Source organism: Perca flavescens, unplaced genomic scaffold (genome assembly GCF_004354835.1).
Source record: "Perca flavescens isolate YP-PL-M2 unplaced genomic scaffold, PFLA_1.0 EPR50_1.1_unplaced_scaf_19, whole genome shotgun sequence".
In the NCBI taxonomy this organism is placed as follows: Eukaryota; Metazoa; Chordata; class Actinopteri; order Perciformes; family Percidae; genus Perca; species Perca flavescens.
The window spans coordinates 30,001-57,369 of NW_021166614.1; the positions used below are offsets into that span (position 1 = coordinate 30,001).

Consider the following 27,369-nt stretch of genomic DNA (forward strand, 5'->3'; position numbering starts at 1 on the left):
CACACACACACACACACACACGTACTGACACACACACACGTACTGACACACACACACACACGTACTGGCACACACACACGTACTGGCACACACACACGTACTGACACACACACACACACTCGTACTGGCACACACACACGTACTGACACACACACACACACACACACACACACACACACACACTTTACTGACACACACACACGTACTGACACACACACACACACACACACACACACACACTCGCACTGACACACACACACACACACGTACTGACACACACACACACGTACTGACACACACACACACACACACACACACACTCATACTGACACACACACACATATACACACACACACGTACTGACACACATAGACAGACAGTCTAGCTAGCTGTTAGACAGACAGACAGTCTAGCTAGCTGTTAGACAGACAGACAGACAGACAGACAGACAGACAAGCTAGCTGTTAGACAGTAGAAAAAAAAATCACTTTTTTCTGGTGATTTGGGGAGTTATTTTGTGTCTCTGGTGCTTCCACACACATACAGACTTTGAACTTTAGCGTGCTAGCATGCTAGCTCGTTCTCAATAGCAAAGCACCGCTACAACACACACTAGTTCACCATCATCTCCAGAAGAACTACTCCCATGTGCTCCCTGGTTTAGAAGAAGTCTCCCAGCTGATCCTGCCTTGGAACTGACTGAAGTCGGAGAAACAGGCTTTCTTTTACTGTCTATGGAGCTAGCTGACATGATCTACATCTGAGCTACTGAGCATGTGCGAGTGCATTCAAAGATAGTACAGAAGAAGAGAGGTCTCACTCTGTAGCTAAAACAGAGACCTGAACACAGGGTGAAAAGAGGAGCTGCAGCAATGTGAGAATTAAACCATGTAAACCTATTCTGGTACAACCTTAAAATACAATTATGAACCCTGAAGATGAGCAGAATATGAGAGCTTTAAAGAGGGCCATCCGGCCGACTTTCCGGTGCACCCGACCAACGAAGGAAGTGGAAGGTGGTGGCTGTAGACTACTTACGAGTAGACGATCCTCACTCCTCCCTTCAGTCCGCCCTCGAAGGTCCCCTTTCCTCGGCCCCCAGCCAGCACCTGAGCTTTCACCACCAGGTCCTTCGTACCTGAAACATCAAATCGATTAGTTCGGCCAAATGAAGCCATCGTTAGGCAGTTAGCGCCGGGAATCCGTTGATTGACCGGTACAAATACCGTGGACTTCGATACCGGTTCCTGAACGAGACTTAAATAATTTGGGGTGTTTAAAAATCTTTGTTGCACACTGCACAGTGACTTCTCACTCGGAGAAAGGGTTTGATGCACTTTAATTAAATATAATTAATACAATAAATATATATTTTTAAAATGTATTTACAGTTCGCAGTTATTTTGTTTTTTTATAATAAAAAAAATAAAAAAATCAATAAAAATCGCAGATTTCTTTTTTTAGGGAAACAAATCGCCCAGCTCTAGTTAGACACGGATATTATTTTCGGTAAGTGTGACCTGGTCTCGGCTGAGTGACACGTACCGATCTGCTTGGCCACGGAGTAGGCCTCCTCCGAGGAGCTGGCCACCATGCCGGCTGGCACGGGCGATGCCCTGCCTCCTTCAGGACCCGGACCTCATGTTACTCAGAACCAGGGAGAGGCTCCTCTGCTGCTGGGACACATGGCCTCCGAACAGGCCAGCAGGACCTGCCAGAACCTGGAAACACACAGGACCAGGACCAGACAGAGTTAGTCTCAGAACCAGAACCAGACACACAGTGGGGGGTGATTAACCTGCTCAGGTAACACTAGGACCAGGACCAGACAGGGTCAGAACCAGAACCAGAACCAGACACACAGTGGGGGGGTGATTAACCTGCTCAGGTAACACTAGGGCCAGGACCAGACAGGGTCAGAACCAGAACCAGAACCAGACACACAGTGGGGGGTGATTAACCTGCTCAGGTAACACTAGGGCCAGGACCAGACAGGGTCAGAACCAGAACCAGAACCAGACACACAGTGGGGGGTGATTAACCTGCTCAGGTAACACTAGGGCCAGGACCAGACAGGGTCAGAACCAGAACCAGAACCAGACACACAGTGGGGGGTGATTAACCTGCTCAGGTAACACTAGGGCCAGGACCAGACAGGGTCAGAACCAGAACCAGAACCAGACACACAGTGGGGGGTGATTAACCTGCTCAGGTAACACTAGGGCCAGGACCAGACAGGGTCAGAACCAGAACCAGAACCAGACACACAGTGGGGGGGGGTGATTAACCTGCTCAGGTAACACTAGGGCCAGGACCAGACAGGGTCAGAACCAGAACCAGAACCAGACACACAGTGGGGGGTGATTAACCTGCTCAGGTAACACTAGGGCCAGGACCAGACAGGGTCAGAACCAGAACCAGAACCAGACACACAGTGGGGGGGTGATTAACCTGCTCAGGTAACACTAGGGCCAGGACCAGACAGGGTCAGAACCAGAACCAGAACCAGACACACAGTGGGGGGTGATTAACCTGCTCAGGTAACACTAGGACCAGGACCAGACAGGGTCAGAACCAGAACCAGAACCAGACACACAGTGGGGGTGATTAACCTGCTCAGGTAACACTAGGACCAGGACCAGACAGGGTCAGAACCAGAACCAGAACCAGACACACAGGGGGGGTGATTAACCTGCTCAGGTAACACTAGGGCCAGGACCAGACAGGGTCAGAACCAGAACCAGAACCAGACACACAGTGGGGGGTGATTAACCTGCTCAGGTAACACTAGGGCCAGGACCAGACAGGGTCAGAACCAGAACCAGAACCAGACACACAGTGGGGGGTGATTAACCTGCTCAGGTAACACTAGGACCAGGACCAGACAGGGTCAGAACCAGAACCAGAACCAGACACACAGTGGGGGGGTGATTAACCTGCTCAGGTAACACTAGGACCAGGACCAGACAGGGTCAGAACCAGAACCAGAACCAGACACACAGTGGGGGTGATTAACCTGCTCAGGTAACACTAGGGCCAGGACCAGACAGGGTCAGAACCAGAACCAGAACCAGACACACAGTGGGGGGTGATTAACCTGCTCAGGTAACACTAGGGCCCAGGACCAGACAGGGTCAGAACCAGAACCAGAACCAGACACACAGTGGGGGGGTGATTAACCTGCTCAGGTAACACTAGGACCAGGACCAGACAGGGTCAGTCTCAGAACCAGAACCAGACACACAGTGGGGGGTGATTAACCTGCTCAGGTAACACTAGGACCAGGACCAGACAGGGTCACCAGAACCAGAACCAGACACACAGTGTGGGGGTGATTAACCTGCTCAGGTAACACTAGGACCAGGACCAGACAGGGTCAGAACCAGAACCAGAACCAGACACACAGTGGGGGGGTGATTAACCTGCTCAGGTAACACTAGGGCCAGGACCAGACAGGGTCAGAACCAGAACCAGAACCAGACACACAGTGGGGGTGATTAACCTGCTCAGGTAACACTAGGGCCAGGACCAGACAGGGTCAGAACCAGAACCAGAACCAGACACAGTGGGGGGGTGATTAACCTGCTCAGGTAACACTAGGGCCAGGACCAGACAGGGTCAGAACCAGAACCAGAACCAGACACAGTGGGGGGGTGATTAACCTGCTCAGGTAACACTAGGGCCAGGACCAGACAGGGTCAGAACCAGAACCAGAACCAGACACACAGTGGGGGGTGATTAACCTGCTCAGGTAACACTAGGGCCAGGACCAGACAGGGTCAGAACCAGAACCAGAACCAGACACACAGTGGGGGTGATTAACCTGCTCAGGTAACACTAGGACCAGGACCAGACAGGGTCAGAACCAGAACCAGAACCAGACACACAGTGGGGGGTGATTAACCTGCTCAGGTAACACTAGGACCAGGACCAGACAGGGTCAGAACCAGAACCAGAACCAGACACACAGTGGGGGGTGATTAACCTGCTCAGGTAACACTAGGACCAGGACCAGACAGGGTCAGAACCAGAACCAGAACCAGACACACAGTGGGGGTGATTAACCTGCTCAGGTAACACTAGGACCAGGACCAGACAGGGTCAGAACCAGAACCAGAACCAGACACACAGTGGGGGGTGATTAACCTGCTCAGGTAACACTAGGACCAGGACCAGACAGGGTCAGAACCAGAACCAGAACCAGACACACAGTGGGGGGGTGATTAACCTGCTCAGGTAACACTAGGACCAGGACCAGACAGGGTCAGAACCAGAACCAGAACCAGACACACAGTGGGGGGGTGATTAACCTGCTCAGGTAACACTAGGACCAGGACCAGACAGGGTCAGAACCAGAACCAGAACCAGACACACAGTGGGGGGTGATTAACCTGCTCAGGTAACACTAGGACCAGGACCAGACAGGGTCAGAACCAGAACCAGAACCAGACACACAGTGGGGGGTGATTAACCTGCTCAGGTAACACTAGGACCAGGACCAGACAGGGTCAGAACCAGAACCAGAACCAGACACACAGTGGGGGGTGATTAACCTGCTCAGGTAACACTAGGACCAGGTGCCAGGCATCGGGCGTGTGTGTGATAGTGAGTGTGTGTGTGTGTGAGTGGGTGTGTGTGAGAGTGTGTGTGTGTGAGTGGGTTTGTGTGAGAGTGAGTGTGAGTGTGTGTGAGAGTGTGTGTGTGTGAGTGGGTTTGTGTGAGAGTGAGTGTGAGTGTGTGTGAGAGTGAGTGTGTGCAAGAGTGTGTGTGTGTGTGAGTGAGTGAGATGTGTGTGTGTGTGTGTGTGTGATAGAGTGTGTGTATTTGTGTGTGAGAGTGTGTGTGTGAGTGAGTGTGTGAGAGTGTGTGTATGTGTGTGAGTGCGTGTGAGATGTGTGTGTGTGTGTGTTTGATAGTGTGTGAGAGAGTGTGAGACTGTGTGAGTTTGATAGTGTGTGTGTGTATGTGTGAGCGCGAGTGTGTGTGAGTGAGTGTGTGTGTGTGTGTGAGAGAGAGAGTGTATGTGTGTGTGTGTGTGTGTGTGAGAGTGTGTGCGTGAGTGTCTGTGCATGTGAGTGTGTGAGAGTGAGTGAGTGAGTGAGTGTGTGTGTGTGTGAGAGTGAGTGTGTGCAAGAGTGTGTGGTGTGTGCGAGACTGTGTGTGTGTGTGTGTGTGAGAGTGTGTGCGCAACAGTGTGTGTGCTAGTCTGTGTGCAAGAGTGTGTGCGTGAGTGTCTGTGCGTGTGAGTGTGTGAGAGTGAGTGAGTGTGTGTGTGTGTGTGTGAGAGATTGTGTGCGCAAGAGTGTGTGTGGTGTGTGCGAGACTGTGTGTGTGTGTGTGTGTGTGTGTGTGTGTGAAGTGTGTGAGTGCATGTGTTCGCACAGGAGTGTGTGCGCAACAGTGCGTGTGCTAGTCTGTGTGCGAGAGTGAGTGTGTGCAAGAGTGTGTGGTGTGTGCGAGACTGTGTGTGTGTGTGTGTGTGTGTGTGTGTGTGTGTGTGTGTGTGCTTAAACTCACATTAAAATATCTATCTATCTATCTATCTATCTATCTATCTATCTATCTATCTATCTATCCATCCATCTCTACAGCTAAAACTAAACTATTGAGTTATTTCTTATTAAAAGAAGAGAGAAATGTTTGCAGTCAGCAGAATAAAGCCCAGAAGAAGAAGAAGAACCGGGATTAAGGACAGGAAACCAAGACAGGAAGTGTTAACTCGTGGGGTCTTCCTGTCCACATTATCGGCAGCCTTTCCCACTGTGTGTGTGTGTGTGTTAGGGGTGGGAGATATTGACAAAAATGAATATCTCGAGATATATATATATATATATATATATATATATATATATATATATATATATATATATATATATATATATATATATATATATTTTTTCTGCTTTTCTCCTTTGAACTGTGGACCAATGAGGGTTAGATTCAAGAACAGTGGCTGTAAGATTAGTCCAACCATGTTCAATAAAATGTTTGACCAGAGGGATATGCATGTTCTTTCCTTTATTAATATTATACCTGTGTTGTTGAACCTCATGAGGATTGTGTTCCCCGTTTTGCCCTACATACTGAAGTTGACATTGTAAACACCTTAATCAAATAAATGCAATTTTTTTGACTGTGCTCGTGTGTCTTTTTACTCTGGTTCTGTACCCATTTACGATTTTTAAAAAAATCTGTTTGTGCTCTGCTTTTAGGTTCCTTTAATGGTTTTTAATTTGGCTTTAACCAGTATGTCTCTTAAATTCCTGTTTTTTCTGTAGGCAGCAATGATCCGGTGATCTTTTTAGAAATAAAGTATCTCCACCTGATCTATAAAAAATATTTTTAACCACCCTCAATAATTGAATATTCGCCCTGGAATTAGTAGTGATTATAGGGAGGATTGGATCCAAACAGATGGGCTTAACTTCCCTAAAATGTCCCGAGAATTTGGCGAAGCACGCAGCGTTTGTGCCCCCTACTGGCCAAACTGGAGAACAACATTTGAACTGCATGTAAAAAGTCTTGATTTCTGGTGCAAATCCTGCTGAATCTGAGAAGTTGTGATTTGACCAGACCAGCGAAGGTATGTCTGGGATGGATCTAAAAAGAAGCTCATGTGTGTCGGTGTTCTTTAAAGAAAACTTTTATCTCCAGTTTACCCGTTTCGTCAAAATTGTCCCCTTTAAAAGTCGTCGTGTCCAAGAAATCTACAGAATTTAAATTTAAAGTAGACTTTAGTTTTATAGAAGGGTTATGATTCTTGAGAGTGGTTAAAAACATTTTAAAATCCTCTTCTGAGTGGTGCCACACCACCCCCCATATGTCATCCAGATATCTTAGATAGTAAAGTGTTTTTTTTCTGGCATTTTGACAAAGCTCCTTCTTTCCAGTCAGACAATTTCTTCCCCATGGAGGTCCCTTTAATCTGCAGAAAATATTGATTATTAAATTCAAAGTCGTTTCTGGTCAAACTGATTTCTAATAATTGCAACAGCTCTTTGTCTGGATGTCTGCTGTTTTGGGTATTTTTGGAATATTTTTTTGATTGACAAAAGTCCGTCAGTTGAGTTAATGTTCGTGTACGACGAGTCAACATCCAAGGTGAAAAGAAAAGCACCATATCGTGAGAGAAATGTTTGCAGTCAGCAGAATAAAGCCCAGAAGAAGAAGAAGAAGAGCCGGGATTAAGGACAGGAAACCAAGACAGGAAGTGTTAACTCGTGGTGTCTTCCTGTCCACATTATCGGCAGCCTTTCCCAATGTCTGTGTGTGTGTGTGTGTGTGTGTGTCTGTGTGTGTGTGTGTGTTAGGGGTGGGAGATATTGACAAAAATTAATATCTTGATGTCGATATTCGGACGATATTTTTGAAATCCTTCTAGAAGTTAAAAGAAGCCCTGTTACGGAGGCTATTTCGGTGGTTCTCTTGGGAACACGTACAAGCAAGATGAAATCATAACAATAAACAAAGACTAGGTTCTGATAGTCCTTCTGACCAGGATGCATGCTGGGATCAGGAGTTGGATGTGATCTGACACTTTAATATCTGATTATTTATCACAAGTTACAACAACAGGGTGGCATATTTTCCTCATACCGTGCAGCTCTAGGTAGTAATGTTGGTGTGTGTGTGTGTGTGTGTGTGTGTGTGTGTGTGTGTGTGTGTGTGTGTGTGTGTGTGAGTGACGGTGTAAACACAGCATCACCGTTTACACAACAGATGCAGAGACTTCCAGCGGGATCAAACGGAGACTGAGACAGACAGGAAAGGGAAGGAATTCCGACATGGTGTCGGATTTTAGAAGACACTTTTGGCTCGAACCCCACAGCTGCCTGGACCCTTTTTCAGCTGCTCGGAGGTCTCGTCGAGACCTTATTGGACGAAGGGCTTTCAGTTCTAATTTAAGGCTGCGACTATGGCGACGTGGAGCCAATCAGACATCACCATATGCTCCCCCAAATACATCGATGGCAATGTTGTGGCGATACTGTGGGAGTTGACTATTGGTGCTTTATAGGGCTGGGCACCTCTTAGTCGATTAGTCGACTAATCGGTAGTTTTGGTCTTAGTCGACTAAGATTTCTTTAGTCGATTAGTCATTTTTTATGCTTATTCATGCTTAATTACTCATTTCCAAGAAACTTCTGAGCACATTTATGGTAAACACAAGATTTAAAGTGGTGCTTTTGCAGGATTAATTGTGGAGAAACTCAGTTTTACAGATGGTTAATTAACTACTAAGGGTGTGACGATAATTAAAACGTGACGAGATTTCTCGTCGAGGTGAGAAGTTGTCTCGTGAGGCGATGCGATGTCAGCGTGATGGAGCGTGGAGTTACTGTTGAAGATCCCCCCGCCACTTTTAAATCATTTGTGTGGCAACATTTTGGTTTTCCCAAAAATGCCGTATACCGCGGCTAACCCCTTTAAATCTTTCAGAAAATGTGTGTATCGAATCGTATCGAATCGTACCGTTGGCTGAATATCGTGATATATAGCGTACCGTTGGCTGAATATCGTGATATATATCGTATCGTGAGCTGAATATTGTGATATATATCGTACCGCCGGCTGAATATCGTGATATATATCGTATCGCGAGCTGAATATCGCGATATATACCGTACCGTTGGCTGAATATCGCGATATATACCGTACCGTTGGCTGAATATCGTGATATATAGCGTACACTGGCTGAATATCGCGATATATATCGTATTGTGAGCTGAATATCGTGATATATATCGTACCATCGGCTGAATATCGTTATATATATCGCATCGCGAGCTGAATATCGTGATATATACCGTACTGTTGGCTGAATATCGTGATATATATCGTATCGTGAGCTGAATATCGTGATATATATCGTATCGTGAGCTGAATATCGCGATATATATCGTACCGTTGGCTGAATATCGTGTTATATCTAACACGAGCACTACGCAAAAACACTTACAGCACCACCACAGCTCTCTACTAACTACTGCACCCGCGACGAAAACATTAAAAGGGCAAACAACTCTAAAAGCCTTTGCAAGTGCAAGAGCCACGGCAGTAACGAGGGACATAGGCGTTTTCATCGCAGCTGATACGAGGCCATTTTCTGCGGTGGAAAATGTCGGATTTCGGCGACTCCTCCACACACTGGAACCGAGGTACGTCATCCCATCACGCGCGCATTTAACTCGCACTGTAGTCCCAAACCTCTACGAAGAAGCCAAGGTTGTACAGAGTCTGGAGTCTGAAAGAGGCAGAAAGCATCGCCATTACTGCTGATGGTTGGACTTCTAGGTGTACGCGGGGCTATGATCACAATTACAGCCCACATAATCAACAGTGACTGGGAAATGGGAAGTTTTGCAATACAACTAAATAAGGAAAGCCCGTAACGGCAAAGATGTCGGTTGTATGCACATGTCCCGCCCCTCCCGCTGGAAAGCCAATCATCTGCTTTTTAACAGTCAAGCCGGGAAACATGTAAGCCTATCGTCTGGATCCACTGACGCATGCACACAGTTGAGGTTTTGCGACAGCGGAGACCTACTAAACCAGCCTAACGGTAAGTAACGTTAAAAAGACTAGGCTAGCTATGCTAACGTTAGCATCCGAAACAGCTAATTTGTTTTGCTAATGTTAGCAACGCGACGAAGCTAGCTTCACGACGTACCATCAGTTATCAACGCTATAACGTTAGCTAGCATTAACGTAACTGTTAAAACAACAAGAAAAAGTGAGACACAAGAAGAACAAGACACAAGAAAAATAATAATTCAAAATATTGTACAAACAAATGACATTGAGCATTTGTTTAAGTGCTTGGCCAAAGTCCTTAAACCATAGATGTATATAAAGCCTTAAGGCTTTATATACATACCCTGGATAGAGACATAAATGAAGTAAGTGTCGTGAACCCTTGCGCATGCCTAGTAACAGTATAACCTGTGGGGGAAAAAGGCATTTTAAACCTTATTTTGGGGCAAAGTCATCAAACTTTTTCAGCGATTTTTATCATATTCTACTGCTGTTTCTACACATGTCTCTCTGCCCATTCATTTAGAGAGGTTAGTCTTGTTAGTCCGAAAAAGCTGCCCCACCGTGGCAGACACAAAGAGAGCAATCCTCAGTAATATTTCAGGGAGATACAGCGGAGATGTGTACAATATTCTGTTAGAAAGCACTGCGCTGGACCCAAGATCCCAGACTCTACCGCAACCAGACCCTAACCAAGGCCAGTCGGTCTTCCTGAGTGTGCACAAGAAGGCAGAACCATTGCAGCAAAATCAGGTATACATCAATTTGAATTGCTTTGCTCCTTTCGTAAGTGTGAAAGTGTGTGTGATTTATTTTTTTTTGTACTAGATTTATGTTCCCGGTACCAACTGGAAATGTTTAATGGATTAATGCTGCGTGTGTGTGTTTGTGTGTGTGTGTGTGTGTGTGTGTGTGTGTGTGTGTGTGTGTGTGTGTGTGTGTGTGTGTGTGTGTGTGTGTGTGTGTGTGTGTGTGTGTGCTAGAGTGTGAAAATAGTCGACATGTTTATATTCTTGATGACCACATCTCAGGCTGTTCTCTTTTTCATGCATGAAGAAAAAAAATTGTTTCTGTTTGCACTTGTAGTTTTGAGAGAGCAGTACTTTGGTTATTGATACACTTACTGTTTGCATTTAAAGTGTTATTTACCCATTTATTTTATTCATACATTTTTTTTTATGTTCGATTTGTGGAAAGGAGTTAGATTTCTCATGTGAAATTGTACAGGGCAGAAGCCAGTTGGTAGAGTTTATACAAAACATTTTGCAGTGTTTGCACGTCCTTTACTGCATATAATTCATTGAAAATAGTAAAAAAAAAAGTTAAATAACATTCATCATTAATAGTTGATTTCAAAATGCACCTAAATTGTTTTGCATTCTGTGATTTTTTTCAGTTGAATAAAAAAAACTATTTTCCATTCGTATATTTCATCATTGAGGATTTCTTTATATATATTTTTTTTTAAATCTCGTCTCGTTCTGGTCCTCGTGAACCCAATCTCGTGATGTGTCTCGTCACACCCCTATTAACTACATTTATATTGTGCTTTTCTAGTCTTAACCACCTCTCAAAGAGCACAGCTCTGTCAATTAAATCAACTAATCGATCAGTCAACTAAATCCTATAAGTGTTAGTCGACTAAGGATTTCTTCCTAGTGCTTTATCAGGCAAATAACCAGCGATACACATCGTCAGCCAGGGCTGATAGTCGTGGAGCCCTGGACCGAGACACTCTCCGCGGGCTCTGTTCGGATCTGTTCGGGTCCGTTAGGTGGCATTTCGGTACCCAGCAGCGATGTTTACGTCACTATAATACAACGTCACTTTACATATTTACTATTGTTTATAACTTACATTATTTTCTTTGGAGATTAATCGATGAGTTGTTTGCTCTAAGAAATGAAAACGGGGGAAAAATGTCAATTAGAGAGTTTGTCTTTTTTTTTATTCAAATTTTTAGACTAACTAGAATGCAATACTATATTCACAAAGACACACACACACACACACAGAGACAAACAGACACACACACACACACACAGAGACAAACAGACACACACACACACACACACACAGAGACAAACAGACACACACACACAAAGACACACACACACACACAAAGACACACACACACACACAGAGACAAACAGACACACACAAAGACACACACACACACAAAGACACACACACACACAAAGACACACACACACAGAGAGACAAACAGACACACACAAAGACACACACACACACACAAAGACACACACACACACACACACACAAGACACACACACACACACACACAGAGAGACAAACAGACACACACAAAGACACACACACACAGAGAGACAAACAGACACACACAAAGACACACACACACACACACAAAGAGACACACACAGACACAAACACACACACACACACACACACACACACAGAGACAAACACACAGACAAACACACACACGCACAAGACACACACAGAGACACACACACACACACAGAGACAAACACACAGACAAACACACACAGAGAGACACACAGACACAAACACACACACGCACAAAGACACACACACACACACACAGAGAGACAAACAGTCACACACACACAAACACACACAGAGACAAACACACAGACAAACACACAGAGAGACACACACACACACACACACACACACACACACACACACACACACACACACATCCATCGATTCAGTAAGAATGTTGTAATGCAGGAATTCTACTGTACTTGTGGAGTATTTCCACAGTGTGGTATTAGTACTTCTACAGCAGTAAAGTATCTGAATACTTCTTCCGCCCACTGTGCCTGACAATACTTCAGTACTTTAATGCCCCCCCCAGAGACCTGTTTGTACTTGTAACATAGTGAACCCCTTAGACTGCCCGCAGCCCGCCATGTTGTACTCCCTGCTGGGCTTGTTGACAGCCTCTCTTTAACGTTCAACGAGAAGACGCAGCGGGACAGATGCGCATGCGCAGAGCTCCGCGGCTTGGTACATACATGGCGCACTTTCACCTCCATTAACACCGTTTAAAACAACACACAGATGAGACAGAACAAGCGGAGGATACGTAAGGAAGAAGTAGATCTAGACGAGCTGGTTTCTGGATCACGTCATTGTGACAGCCGGCCGTTAGCTCCAAGCTAGTTAGCATGTTAGCCAAAACAACGGTGCTAATGGTGCTAATGTCAGATTTGACCCTGTCGGTTTTTTGGGGGGAAATGTAGTCTTTAAGGAAGGCACAGCGCTGTCATAGATACCTGCTCCGGAAGCTGGAGACCTTCGCTTTCAACAAGGACACCCACTCACCTTGGAAGCGGAGCCGATAGTGTTTCTAGCCCCTGAATTCCTCAGGCTAGCTGTCAAACGGCTACAGATCAGGGACGTCGCCATGTCTTCCCTCTTCGTGAGCGGAGTGATTAACGCGCATGCGTGGTGAACTGCAAAGTCGGCTTTTCCCAGTGCCGCCTTCACGCGCTGTTTGGAAATTATTCAATTCGTTGAAAATGAAGCCCAGTAATCGTGACTGAAGAAATATTCAGGTTACTGGAAATGTGTTGAACATGAAGAGGAAACACAATCATGACCAGATAGTTGTTCAAATGCAAACAAAACCTCTATTTTGGCTCTTCCTTTTTAAACAAAATACAACGACAATCATTGACAATGGGAGTTTACATAGTGTGCGTGAAGACAGCAATGTCACGGCCTTGACACCGTGTAAATATAGCCTTCTTCTGGCCTTTCACCTAAATTAACACGATCATTACTGAAAAACAACTTGGAATTATGAGTGTTAATCCAAAACAAACTGACCGAACTCATATTTGGGTCAAGGACGTAAAAGGATTTTCAACAAGCTTTACAAAAAAAAATGCCATGTGATGAGACAATAAATTATCTTAAAATGAATTAATTTCTTAAACATTCTTAACTTTATTTTTGCAGATAAACAGTCATTCATTGACAGCTATAGGGCACACATGAGGTCATCAATAGATTATGGTTGTGTAGTTTATGGAGCAGCGGCAAAAACAACATTGGAAATAATTGTGTGTGTGTGTAGGTGTGTGTGTGTGTGTGTGTGGATCCTTTCCACTTTCTAAACTGGAAGGATTGTTCTTTACTTTTAATACTTTAACTACATTTTCCTGATGATATTTAGAAACTCTTACTGAAGTAACATTTCCACTGCAGGACTTTAACTTGTAACACAGTATTTTAACAGTGTGGTATTAGTACTTTAACTTAAGTAAAGGATCTGAATACTTCTTCCATCTTGTGTCTTACTAGATATAAGTCGGAGTGAGTGTTGTCAGGCAGGTTACTTTGTCCTTATAAGATTAACTATATACACAGCCTATATCTCAGAGGTCTCTCTCTCATATTATATATATATATATATATATATATATATATATATATATATATATATATATATATATATACATACATACATATACACATATACATATATATATACACACATCTATATACACATATATATATACATATACACACATATATATACAAACATATATATATATACATACACACATGTATATACATACATATATATACATACATACATATATACTGTATACATACATGTATATATACATACATATATACACATATATGTATATATATATACATACATATATATACACATACATATATATACATATATATTTATACATATATATACATAGATACATATACACATATATATCCATCCAACTTGTCAAAAAAAATTAATTAATTAATTGCTCATGTACGACGCTCTTCACAAATAAGATTAAAAAATAAACACTACTTTCATTGAATTTGGGTGTTTTTATTCAATTTTATAGCATTTGAAAAAAATTAAACAACTTTGAAAGTGACAAAATTGTTGAAAAAAAAAAAAAAAAAAAGCAGAAAAAAAATTTTACGATAAAAAACATTTTTTTTTTTTTTTTTTTTTAAATGTGACAAAAAATTGTGTCACACCCCCCCCTTCCATGTATTCAGCGGTCCTGTCAAATCAAGGCCTAAAAATGCCCCCAAAAAAAAATCATCTTTAAAAATCGTAAAAACATTTTTTTTTTTTTTTTTTTTTTTTTTTAAAAGAAAAAAAACAGAAATTACAAAAACATGAAAAAATGTGACAACAAAAATAGGGGAAGATTTATAAAAAAAAAAATAAAAAATAAAAAACATTGGAAACTAAAATTGGAAAAAACAAAAACCTCAAAAAAGGTGAACAAAAATATTTTTGTCAATTTTAATTTTAGACCCAGAAAAACAAAACGTTGCGAGGTCGACAGGAAGTCAACACAAAGGGTAAAAAAACACACACAACCTGATCACCACAAAACACACAGTCTATATTCAAAAAAGTGTTTATTTACAAGGCGGAGTATGTACAAGATTATTTACATGGCGGCAAACTAACAGCATTTGTTTGTTTTGTTCTCAACTCACACACACACACTTCCAGTTTCAAACATGGGGCACCAGAAGAGCAACAGGTTTGGGTTCTCTGTAAGATCTGGTCTGGTATTTTAAGAAGAAGAAGTAGATCTTTATGTAGAAGTCTACAGTGGAGGGTCCATCTTTGGCGAGCTAGCCTCCGTTCTGTTTGACAGTACTTTCGAACGTCAACAAGAAGTGACGTTGGCCCGACGTCGCTTGGAGCACCTTTAAGTTATTTGTAGTTTTTTTGGTTTAAAGAAAACTACAAAAAGCCACCCTTATTTGTTCAAGACTTCAATTACTCAAACAGGATGTTGAAAGATTTGTGGTATCGATGTTTTTCATCCGTCTCTCGGCGAGTCGGTTCAGATTGCTCTGGTCCCTTAGTAGCATGTTTAGAGATTTCATCTCAAGGAACTTTTGAACACATCTCATGTCGTAGTATACACGAGATTTAAAGTGGTGATTTGACATGGTTCTTTGTGGAGAAAACACACACACACACACACACACACACACACACACACACACACAGGGAGGGACACACACACACACACACACACACACACACACACACACACACACAGACACAGTGACACACACAGGGAGGGACAGACACACACACACTCACAGGGAGGGACAGACACACACACACACTCACATGGACAGAGACAGACACACACAGGGACAGAGACACACACACACAGGGACAGAGACACACACAGGGACAGAGACACACACGGCGACACAAACACACAGGGACAGAGACACACACACACACACACACACACACACACACACACACACACACACACACACACACACACACAGGGACAGAGACACACACACACACACACAAACACGGGGACAGAGACACACACACACACAGGGACAGAGACACACACACACACACAGGGACAGAGACACACACACACACACAGGGACAGAGACACACACACACACACACACAGGGACAGAGACACACACACAGGGACAGAGACACACACAAAACACACGGCGACACAAACACACAGGGACAGAGACACACACACACACACACACACACACACACAGGGACACACACAGGGACAGAGACACACACACACACAAAACACGGGGACAGAGACACACACACACAGGGACAGACACACACACACACACACACACACACACACAGGGACATAGACACACACACACACACACACACACACACACAGGGACAGGGACATAGACACACACACACACACACACACCCCTCTCAGTCGGAGTCGCTGCTGCTGCTGGACGAGTCGGTGGACATGGCCTCCACGTCGTCCTCGTTCTCCTTGTTGTGACCCGGGGGCTCCAGGCCAAAGTCGTTGCCATGGTGAGGAGGCAGCATCCCCACGGAGACATCCGAGGACTGCCAGGGGTAGTGGGGGGTCAGGACGTCTGGGCAGAGGAGAGACACAGGTTAGTCAGATACACACACACACACACTTTCTCAGTCTCTCACAAACACACACGGTCCCAAACTCTCTCTCACACACAAACACACACACACTCGCAGGGACAGAGACACACAAACACACACACACTCGCAGGGACAGAGACACACAAACACACACACACACAGAGAGACAGACACAAACACACACACACACAGAGAGACAGACACAAACACACACGCAGGGACAGAGAGAGACACACACACACACACACACACACACACACACACACACACACACACACACACACACAGACACACACACACACACACACACACACAGACACAGACAGAGAGACACAGACAGAGAGACACAGACAGAGAGACACAGAGAGAGACACACACACACACACACACACACACACACACACACACACACACACACACACACACACACACACACACACACACACACACACACACACACACACACACACACACACACACACACACACACACACACACACACACACACACCAGCAGCCAGAAATCACACTCTCACACACACACTGACCTGGCAACCTCCCAGCAGCCAGCGCGTCCCCGGGCAGGTGTCCGTTCACGCCATTGGTCGGCAGGTTGGCCATGTGACCCAGCATCCCGCTGCGCATCTCCAGGTCAGTCGGGTAAGGTCTGCGAGGATCCCCTGGCACCAAAAACAAGACGTGGGGTCAGAGTAGGGGTCAAAAGTCATATCCCGATATATTTTGGCTGAATATCGATATGTACGATATATATCCCGATATTCTTTTTCCACAAAGTGAGAGCAAATGTTCAGTCAAAGCCAAATATGACATGTCACATGTAGTGTCATAGAAACCGGCTATTTCAGTGAACAGCTGCAAAATCAAATGAATAAATAATAAACAGGTTTCTTCACCTGGTTCATGATTAAATGCTCAGCTGTTCAAATAACAATATAATGTAAACATAAATACTGTATAACAGGAGTACCTTTTTTTATTTTTATTTTTTAAATCAAAGCTCCATAAAGGTGCACATTTAAATAAAAAAATATCTTAAATAAAAATAGTCTATAAAATAAAAGAGGCCAAGTTCAGAAAATGACATCACTTTACTGTAATGTAGCCTTTAAAACCAGGAAAAGACACTTATGTCATATCACGATATTACGATATCCAAAATCTAAGACGATATCTAGTCTCATATCACGATATCCAAAATCTAAGACGATATCTAGTCTCATATCACGATATCCAAAATCTAAGACGATATCTAGTCTCATATCACGATATCCAAAATCTAAGACGATATCTAGTCTCATATCACGATATCCAAAATCTAAGACGATATCTAGTCTCATATCACGATATCCAAAATCTAAGACGATATCTAGTCTCATATCACGATATCCAAAATCTAAGACGATATCTAGTCTCATATCACGATATCCAAAATCTAAGACGATATCTAGTCTCATATCACGATATCGATATATCGCCCAGCCCTACTTGTGCACACACACACACATCCCTAGTTGTGCACACACCAGCGGAGGACATTCCTACCTGGGACCCAGTTGAGCGGGGCACACACAGCGTTGCTGGCGCTGATCCGGTGAGCGTACTTGATGATTTCCTCCGACGAGATGCTCCCTGCAGACGACAAGTCAACAAGACGTCAGACACAAACCAAAAAACAACCGCCCGAGCTTCCACCACAACTTGTGTTGGCTCACCTTTCCGAGCTTTATCGATGGATTTGAGTTTCTCTTTCGCCTGGTAAACAGCCGTGGCCTTAAAAACAGAAAGAAGACTCCGGTAATATCAGTTGTTCCCTTTTAGAGCAGTGGTTCTCAAACTTTTTTCAGTAATGTACCCCCCCTTTTTGAATTGTTTCTTTAAGCCAAGTACCCCCCTGACCAGCGCTAATCATTTGTTAGGGGAAAAAAAAAGCGATGTCCGAGATAGATTAACTAAACAACAGCCTTATAACTGAAAAACATTTAAATGCTGATGAGAGAAAGAGACAAAAACTTTAAAATAAATAAATATAAGACAAAAACTTGGAAAAATATGGTAGAAAGAAAGAAGGAAGTAAGGCAATATTAGGTCAAAATAGTATCAAAAACTTCCACAACAGTGACATAAGAAGAAAAAAGCAAGAAACTTGTAAAACGTAGGACAGTAGAAGGAAGGAAGGATAGATTAGGTCCAAAGAAGGACACAGTTGTGGACAACAGCCTCGTTACTATTAAACATTTAGTTAAATATCTCACGGACCCCCTGCAGCCCTCCAGAGGACCCCTAGGGGGGACACGTACCCCCTGCAGTCCTCCAGAGGACCCCTAGGGGGGACACGTACCCCCTGCAGTCCTCCAGAGGACCCCTAGGGGACACGACACTACACTCCCCTGCAGTCCTCCAGAGGACCCCTAGGGGGGACACGGACCCCTGCAGCCCTCCAGAGGACCCCTAGGGGGACACGCACCCTGCAGTCCTCCAGAGGACCCCTAGGGGGACACGCACCCCTGCAGTCCTCCAGAGGACCCCTAGGGGACACGGACCCCTGCAGCCCTCCAGAGGACCCCTAGGGGGGACACGTACCCCTGCAGTCCTCCAGAGGACCCCTAGGGGGACACGTATCCCCTGCAGCCCTCCAGAGGACCCCTAGGGGGACACGGACCCCTGCAGTCCTCCAGAGGACCCCTAGGGGGACACGGACCCCTGCAGTCCTCCAGAGGACCCCTAGGGGACACGGACCCCTGCAGTCCTCCAGAGGACCCCTAGGGGTGTGTTTGTTACATTCCTCTAAGTCGGGGGTCAAACTCAACTTCCCCAAGAGCCACATCCAGACAGACGGGAGTAGTTTATGGACATGCTTTGATTTAGAAAAAGTCAAATATCTTGGACTATATTATTGTACCACTCGTGTAGCTTTCTGACCTACAGATTTTAGTACCGCGTCAGCGTGGCTGGTCGTCATAGCGACTGCCGTGGGCGTGGCTCGGTAGCGTTGCATTTCCCCCCCCAGACTCATTTCCTGGTTCTCCTTCTCCGTAAACAACATGAAATCAACAAGATAGTTAACTTCTCCTGCTCCAGATCTCCCACCGTGGTCAGAATGAACAGGGGAGACTCTTAGTTTCTCTCACTAGATGACTCTAGAGTCACTACTCGCCATCACTCTCTCACTCTCTTTACCACACACACACACACACACACACACACACACACACACTCACTAGATGACTCTAGAGTCACTACCGCCATCACTCTCTCACTCTCTTTACCACACACACACACACACACACACACACACACACACTCACTAGATGACTCTAGAGTCACTACTCGCCATCACTCTCTCACTCTCTTTACCACACACACACACACACACACACACACACACACACACTAGATGACTCTAGAGTCACTACTCGCCATCACTCTCTCACTCTCTTTACCACACACACACACACACACACACACACACACACTCACTAGATGACTCTAGAGTCACTACTCGCCATCACTCTCTCACTCTCTTTACCACACACACACACACACACACACACACACACAGATGACTCTAGAGTCACTTTACCATCACTCTCTCACACTTTACCACACACACACACTAGAGTCACTACTCACCATCACTCTCACTCTTTACCACACACACACACTCACTATATGACTCTAGAGTCATTACTCACCATCACTCTCACTCTCTTTACCACACACACACACACACACACTATATGACTCTAGCGTCACTACTCACCATCACTCTCACTCTCTTTACCACACACACTCACTATATGACTCTAGAGTCATTACTCGCCATCACTCTCTTTACCACACACACACACACTCACTATATGACTCTAGAGTCACTACTCGCCATCACTCTACCACACACACACACTCACTATGACTCTAGAGTCACTTACCATCACTCTCACTCTCTTTACCACACACACACACACTCTCTAGAGTCACTACTCGCCATCACTCTCTCACTCACTTTACCACACACACACTAGATGACTCTAGAGTCACTACTCGCCATCACTCTCTCACTCACTTTACCACACACACACTAGATGACTCTAGAGTCACTACTCGCCATCACTCTCTCACTCACTTTACCACACACACACACTAGATGACTCTAGAGTCACTACTCACCATCACTCTCTCACTCTCTTTACCACACACACACACTCACTAGATGACTCTAGAGTCACTACTCACCATCACTCTCTCACTCTCTTTACCACACACACACACACACACACTATATGACTCTAGAGTCACTACTCACCATCACTCTCTCACTCTCTTTACCACACACACACACACTCACTATATGACTCTAGAGTCACTACTCGCCATCACTCTCTCACTCACTTTACCACACACACACACACTCACTATATGACTCTAGAGTCACTACTCGCCATCACTCTCTCACTCACTTTACCACACACACACTAGATGACTCTAGAGTCACTACTCGCCCTCACTTTACCACACACACACACTAGATGACTCTAGAGTCACTACTCGCCATCACTCTCACTCACTTTACCACACACTCACTAGATGACTCTAGAATCACTACTCACCATCACTCTCTCACTCACTTTACCACACACACACACACTAGATGACTCTAGAGTCACTACTTTTACACACACACACACACACACTAGATGACTCTAGAGTCACTACTCGCCATCACTCTCTCACTCACTTTACCACACACACACACACTAGATGACTCTAGAGTCACTACTCGCCATCACTCTCACTCACTTTACCACACACACACACACACACACTATGACTCTAGAGTCACTACTCGCCATCACTCACTTTACTACACACACTACACACTAGATGACTCTAGAGTCACTCTCTCTCACTCACTTTACCACACACACTAGATGAATCTAGAGTCACTACTCGCCATCCTCTCACTCTCTTTACCACACTTTACTAGATGAATCTAGAGTCACTACTCATCATCACTCTCTCACTCAACCACACACACACTCACTATATGACTCTAGAGTCACTACTCGCCATCACTCTCTCACTCAACCACACACACACTCACTATATGACTCTAGAGTCACTACTCGCCATCACTCTCTCACTCAACCACACACACACACACACTATATGACTCTAGAGTCACTACTCGCCATCACTCTCTCACTCACTTTACCACACACACACTAGATGACTCTAGAGTCACTACTCGCCATCACTTTACCACACACACACACACACACTCACTATATGACTCTAGTCACTACTCGCCATCACTTTACCACACACACACACACACACTCACTATATGACTCTAGTCACTACTCGCCATCACTTTACCACACACACACACTATATGACTCTAGTCACTACTCGCCATCACTTTACCACACACACACACACAAGATGACTCTAGAGTCACTACTCGCCATCACTTTACCACACACACACACTCACTAGATGACTCTAGAGTCACTACTCGCCATCACTTTACCACACACACACACACACTAAATGACTCTAGAGTCACTACTCGCCATCACTCTCTCACTCACTTTACCACACACACACACTAGATGACTCTAGAGTCACTACTCGCCATCACTCTCTCACTCACTTTACCACACACACACACACTAGATGACTCTAGAGTCACTACTCGCCATCACTCTCACTCTACCACACACACACCATCAGTCACTCTCTCACTCTCACTCACTTTACCACACACACACTAGATGAATCTAGAGTCACTACTCGCCATCACTCTCTCAACCACACACACACACTCACACACTCACTATATGACTCTAGTCACTACTCGCCATCACTTTACCACACACACACACTAGATGACTCTAGAGTCACTACTCGCCATCACTCTCTCACTCACTTTACCACACACACACACTAGATGACTCTAGAGTCACTACTCGCCATCACTTTACCACACACACACACACACACACACACTAGATGACTCTAGAGTCACTACTCGCCATCACTCTCTCACTCACTTTACCACACACACTCACTATATGACTCTAGCGTCACTACTCATCTCTCTCACTCACTTTACCACACACACACACTATATGACTCTAGAGTCATTACTCGCCATCACTCTCTCACTCACTTTACCACACACTCACTATATGACTCTAGAGTCACTACTCGCCATCACTCTCTCACTCACTTTACCACACACACTCACTATATGACTCTAGCGTCACTACTCATCACTCTCACTCACTTTACCACACACACTCACTAGATGACTCTAGAGTCACTACTCGCCATCACTCTCTCACTCACTTTACCACACACACACTCACTCACTATATGACTCTAGAGTCACTACTCGCCATCACTCTCTCACTCACTTTACCACCACACACACACACTCACTATGACTCTAGAGTCACTACTCGCCATCACCAAAAAAACACCGCTGGCTAAACTATTTAAAAATGCCGTCTGTCGCTAGCAACGCAGTGATCGGTGACGCTTCTTTCCGACCAATCAGCAGCCTGCAGGGTTTCACGTCACCTTCTCGGCTCGCCTCAGCTCGCTGGGAACCTCGACTGAGCAGGTACTAAAAAAAAGTACCTGTTAGCAGGTACCAGGTACTTTTTTTCGTACATGGAAAACCAAAAAAGGCGAGTCGAGGCAAGGCGAGTAGGTACCATGTGATGGGAAAAGCACCATAAAAAGGTTCTTTCCTAGGCCAGCGTGGCCCGGAGAGAGAAACCCACCAGGATGTGCTCGGCCTCCTTGAGCTGCTTCTGCAGCTGCTGGATGTCGCTGTCCCTCTTCTCCACCTCCTTCTCCAGCTGCTCCATCTCCTGGTGCACCTCCCCCTGCTGCCGAGCCGTCTCCATCAGCTCCTGGTACTCCCTGTCCCTCTGCACCAGCAGCTCCAGGATCTGGATTCACAGTTCACTTCATATTAGCAGGGGTGTGAGGAAATAAATTAAATTAAAAAAAACTCTATACAGCGTAGTATCGCAATATTTTCCGTGGCAATACCGTATCGATACACAGACGCCAAGTATCCATCTGTTATTATATATGTGATGGTCAGTCTGTCTGCTTGATAATCTGATTTTGCAGCAATAAACTTAAAGTGAGATGAACAAACAGAGAAATGCAGGCCTATCTTTTTAGATTAAAACAGATGTTCACAAAGTTTTCTTTTGGGGGACATTATTATTGAAATTGGGAACAATTACAAGTTGGAAAAAAGGGAAATACATTACAATATATTGCAATATTTAAAAAAAAAAAAAAAAAAAAAGCGCAATTATTTTGTATCGGGAGGCCCACCCCCTACATCATATTACATCATTCATATGTTTGTATATATTAGAGTTCATACACATTTAACCAATACTTTTCCATGACTTTTTTTTAGCAAATTTCCATGACTATGTATTCCTGAAAATGTCAGTCGACATTATACAGTAAGAATACTAATCTGTGTTAAAGTTTAACTATAAATCATAGTGGGATTCATAACATTGCTCCCCAAATACAACGCTGAGGTTAAGACGACGTGAAAGTACATTTATTAATGACATATTACGGGGGTGATTTTAGACCCTCATGCCCCCCTAAATTTCATCTCAGCCCCCCTAACAATTATGTCAAGTGGGAGTTTGCGAACTTGTCGGTTAGTGACAGAGGATGGACAATTACAGGTTCGAAGGTCTTGAAACAGGTTTAATATCCTGTGTGGCTGAGGGCAATCAGTCGCAGGTTCAAGTCCCCGTACCGACCGACCGAAGAACGGAGTGTGGACTGGTAGCTGGACACTGCCGAGGTGCTCTTGAGCAAAGCACTGAACCCCCAACAAACTGCTCGGGGAGCTCCTCCTCCTCCTCCTCACTCTGACATCTCTCCATTAGTGTGTTTAGCATGTATAGGTCCCTGAGCTTTGTGAGTTTGTAAGTCAGGCCCATGTTCAGTGTGTGTGTGTGTGTGTGTGTGTGTGTGTGTAACCGTACTAACCGAGTGAAAACTGTGAACCGTAGCGTTGGCCAATCAGAGATCAGCTCCCATTCATCAACCAATCAGAGATCATCTCCCATTCCCTTTAAAAGCCAGGCGCGTTTGGACCTTGGAGCATTGCTGTTGTAGGATTTGCACCGTAATATTTTTATAAGTAATCTTCAGCGTGTGTGTGTGTGTGTGTGTGTGTGTGCGTGTGTGTGTGTGTGTGTAACAAGCATAGTGTTTGTGCTGCTGTGCACGAGCCTAGGAGCATTTTACTAATGCTCTGTTAAAATAACAATGAAATGCTGCGTTATTGACTTTAGACCAGGTTTTTGTTGGTCAATGGTGCAATCACTTCCTGCTGCCTCAAGATAGCAATACTCCCAGAATGCACCTGAACACACCTCCCTGTAAGACCAGCACGCCCAGAATGCACCTGAACACACCTCCCTGTAAGACCAGCGCGCCCAGAATGCACCTGAACACACCTCCCTGTAAGACCAGCACGCCCAGAATGCACCTGAACACACCTCCCTGTAAGACCAGCACACCCAGAATGCACCTGAACACACCTCCCTGTAAGACCAGCACGCCCAGAATGCACCTGAACACACCTCCCTGTAAGACCAGCACGCCCAGAATGCACCTGAACACACCTGAACATACCTCCCTGTAAGACCAGCACGCCCAGAATGCACCTGAACACACCTCCCTGTAAGGCCAGCTTAGCTCAGGCATTCAGACCTGCCAACCTTGAGAAACTTTTAAAGAGCAACTTACTGATTTATTGTCAAAGTTCTGGTTCATGAACACGGCGGCACGCACGCGGGATAAATGTGCCATTAAATGTCACATGTGTTTACATTTTAAACCCTAGAAAAATAATTATGTTCAAGTAGGCTACTTGAATTAAATAAAAAAACATTTAATTTAAATTGTTGCTCAGTTTAATTAAATTAAACTAATTTAATACAATTAATTGGATCATAATATAATCCAATAAAACAGTTAATTTTGTTACTGTATGAACTTAATCCTAGGAAAGGCAGATCTTTGTAACGAAATCCAAGACTTTATAAATGCAAGGCTTTATTAATATAAATAAATAATATTTCTCCAAAGTTGACAGGTAGGCTACGTAAATTAATTCATTTCACCTTTCTACATCAAATCCGTTTACCTGTGCCAGCACCGGCCTCCCTCGGGGAAGCCAACCAAACCAAACGGGGATGAGGGAGGAATGAATAACGCTATCAGTAGCCGGTATCTCCGCTTGATATTAGAGGAAGGGACCCGACGGTGTGATTGGTCGATCTCTTCTTCTTTAGTTTTGTTTTCCCAGCATGCTCGTGGCTGCTACGCTGTTTTAGCCATTACGGGTTTTGCTGCCTACTACCATCGAGAGTTAGACTGAGACAGCTACTGCATGTCAACGAGTGAACTCAAAGCAGTCACCTGGTTTACGCGTAGTTTAAAGTGATACATCGTATCACCGTATTTTGATGTCAAAATGCGTATCAAGTACACAAAATGCGTACAGGTTGGCAGGTCTGGGCATTGCGCTGTGCCTGCAGTATCTTAACGGATGTGGACACTTTCTCGCCCTCTGCTCATTGTTATGAGTGCCTTTGAGCCAGTATGTTTGCATGTAACGGTAGCAGTATTAGCCGTGTTAGCCGTGTTAGCAGTGTTAGTAGTGCGTCTCCCCGGGCTGTGTGTAGCCGTACCTGGCTGTCCTCTCCCGGCTGCGGCAGCTTCTGCGTCCGGGACAGAGCCAGCATCTCGATCAGCTCCCTGAGACACAAACACACGCAGAGCAGGACAGTCAAATAACGTCAACGGCTAACGTTAGAACGCTCCCGCTGGACAGTCAAATAACGTCAACGGCTAACGTTAGAACGCTCCCGCTGGACAGTCAAATAACGTCAACGGCTAACGTTAGAACGCTACCGCTGGACAGTCAAATAACGTCAACGGCTAACGTTAGAACGCTCCCGCTGGACAGTCAAATAACGTCAACGGCTAACGTTAGAACGCTACCGCTGGACAGTCAAATAACGTCAACGGCTAACGTTAAAACCAAAGGTTAGAACGCTAAGTACCGCTGGACATTCAAGTAACGTCTACGGCTAACGCTAGAACGCTAAGTAGCTCAAAGTACCGCTGCTGAAATAGGCTCTGACCGGCCGAATAAACTCTCCGCGCGTGAAACAACAACCCCGTGATACACGTTATAAAAGCGACACCACGTTACAACTTGCGGGACTTTCAACCTTACCGGGATAAGACCTCCAAATCATCCAACGCGGAGAGCAACCGCTCTTTCGTCGATTTCTCTACCACCGTCGCCATGGCTGGCTCCCTCTCACGTCGCTTCTGCGCAAGACAGGAAGTGAATACTGAAGGTTCTTTTTTGTGGAAGCTGGCGCATTACTGCCCTCACGTGGTGACAATTGACCTTTATACTTAAAATGTACTGACTGTCTCAAAGAAAATACATCTCCTGGGAATGACGGGCTGATAATAAGTGAATTTTATAGAGTATTTAATGAGTCATTAGCGCCTTTTTTTAGCGGCTATGTTTGTAGAAGCCATAGGAAAAGGAGAACTACCTCCAACTCTTCGACAAGGTCTTATTAAATTGATTCCTAAACCCAAAAAAAGATAAACTGAGTATTAAAAATTGGAAAAATTGCGTTGGCCCAGCTATCTACAGCCAGGGGAGACCGTGATAAGAACTATTTCAACAAACGGTGGCGTATCCCTTTAAATAATGATGCTAAGATATTCGCCTTGGTCTTTGCTAAAAGGTTGAAATCAGGATTGGATGATATTATTGATGAAGAACAA

At 44.7% G+C, this 27,369-nt stretch overlaps 2 protein-coding genes across 3 annotated transcripts in view; both read right to left on the reverse strand.

The window, feature by feature from the left end:
- sucla2 (succinate-CoA ligase ADP-forming subunit beta) overlaps nucleotides 1-12,998 on the reverse strand; it is a 33,975-nt gene extending 20,977 nt beyond the window's left edge. The window contains exons 1-2 of one of the 2 annotated variants that reach the window (XM_028572593.1): nucleotides 12,868-12,998; nucleotides 1,039-1,138 (exon numbers count right to left, since the gene is read on the reverse strand). Coding sequence is in view for 1 of the 2 variants with exons in the window: in XM_028572592.1 (XP_028428393.1) it covers nucleotides 1,039-1,138; nucleotides 1,546-1,594 (149 nt within the window). In the remaining variant the exon portion in view is untranslated. Of the gene's footprint in view, nucleotides 1-1,038; nucleotides 1,139-1,545; nucleotides 1,624-12,867 lie in introns of those variants that run through there. The other variant, XM_028572592.1, reaches the window with a different exon arrangement.
- Nucleotides 12,999-16,220: 3,222 nt separating this feature from the next.
- Nucleotides 16,221-26,956, reverse strand: med4 (mediator complex subunit 4). The gene is made up of 7 exons (XM_028572594.1): nucleotides 26,798-26,956; nucleotides 26,247-26,313; nucleotides 23,280-23,450; nucleotides 18,201-18,258; nucleotides 18,031-18,117; nucleotides 17,016-17,147; nucleotides 16,221-16,446 (listed from the first exon to the last, which is right to left on the reverse strand). The coding sequence occupies exons 1-7, from the start codon at nucleotides 26,869-26,871 to the stop codon at nucleotides 16,274-16,276; spliced, it is 762 nt and encodes a 253-aa protein (XP_028428395.1). The 5' UTR covers nucleotides 26,872-26,956; the 3' UTR covers nucleotides 16,221-16,273.
- Nucleotides 26,957-27,369: the final 413 nt, after the last annotated feature.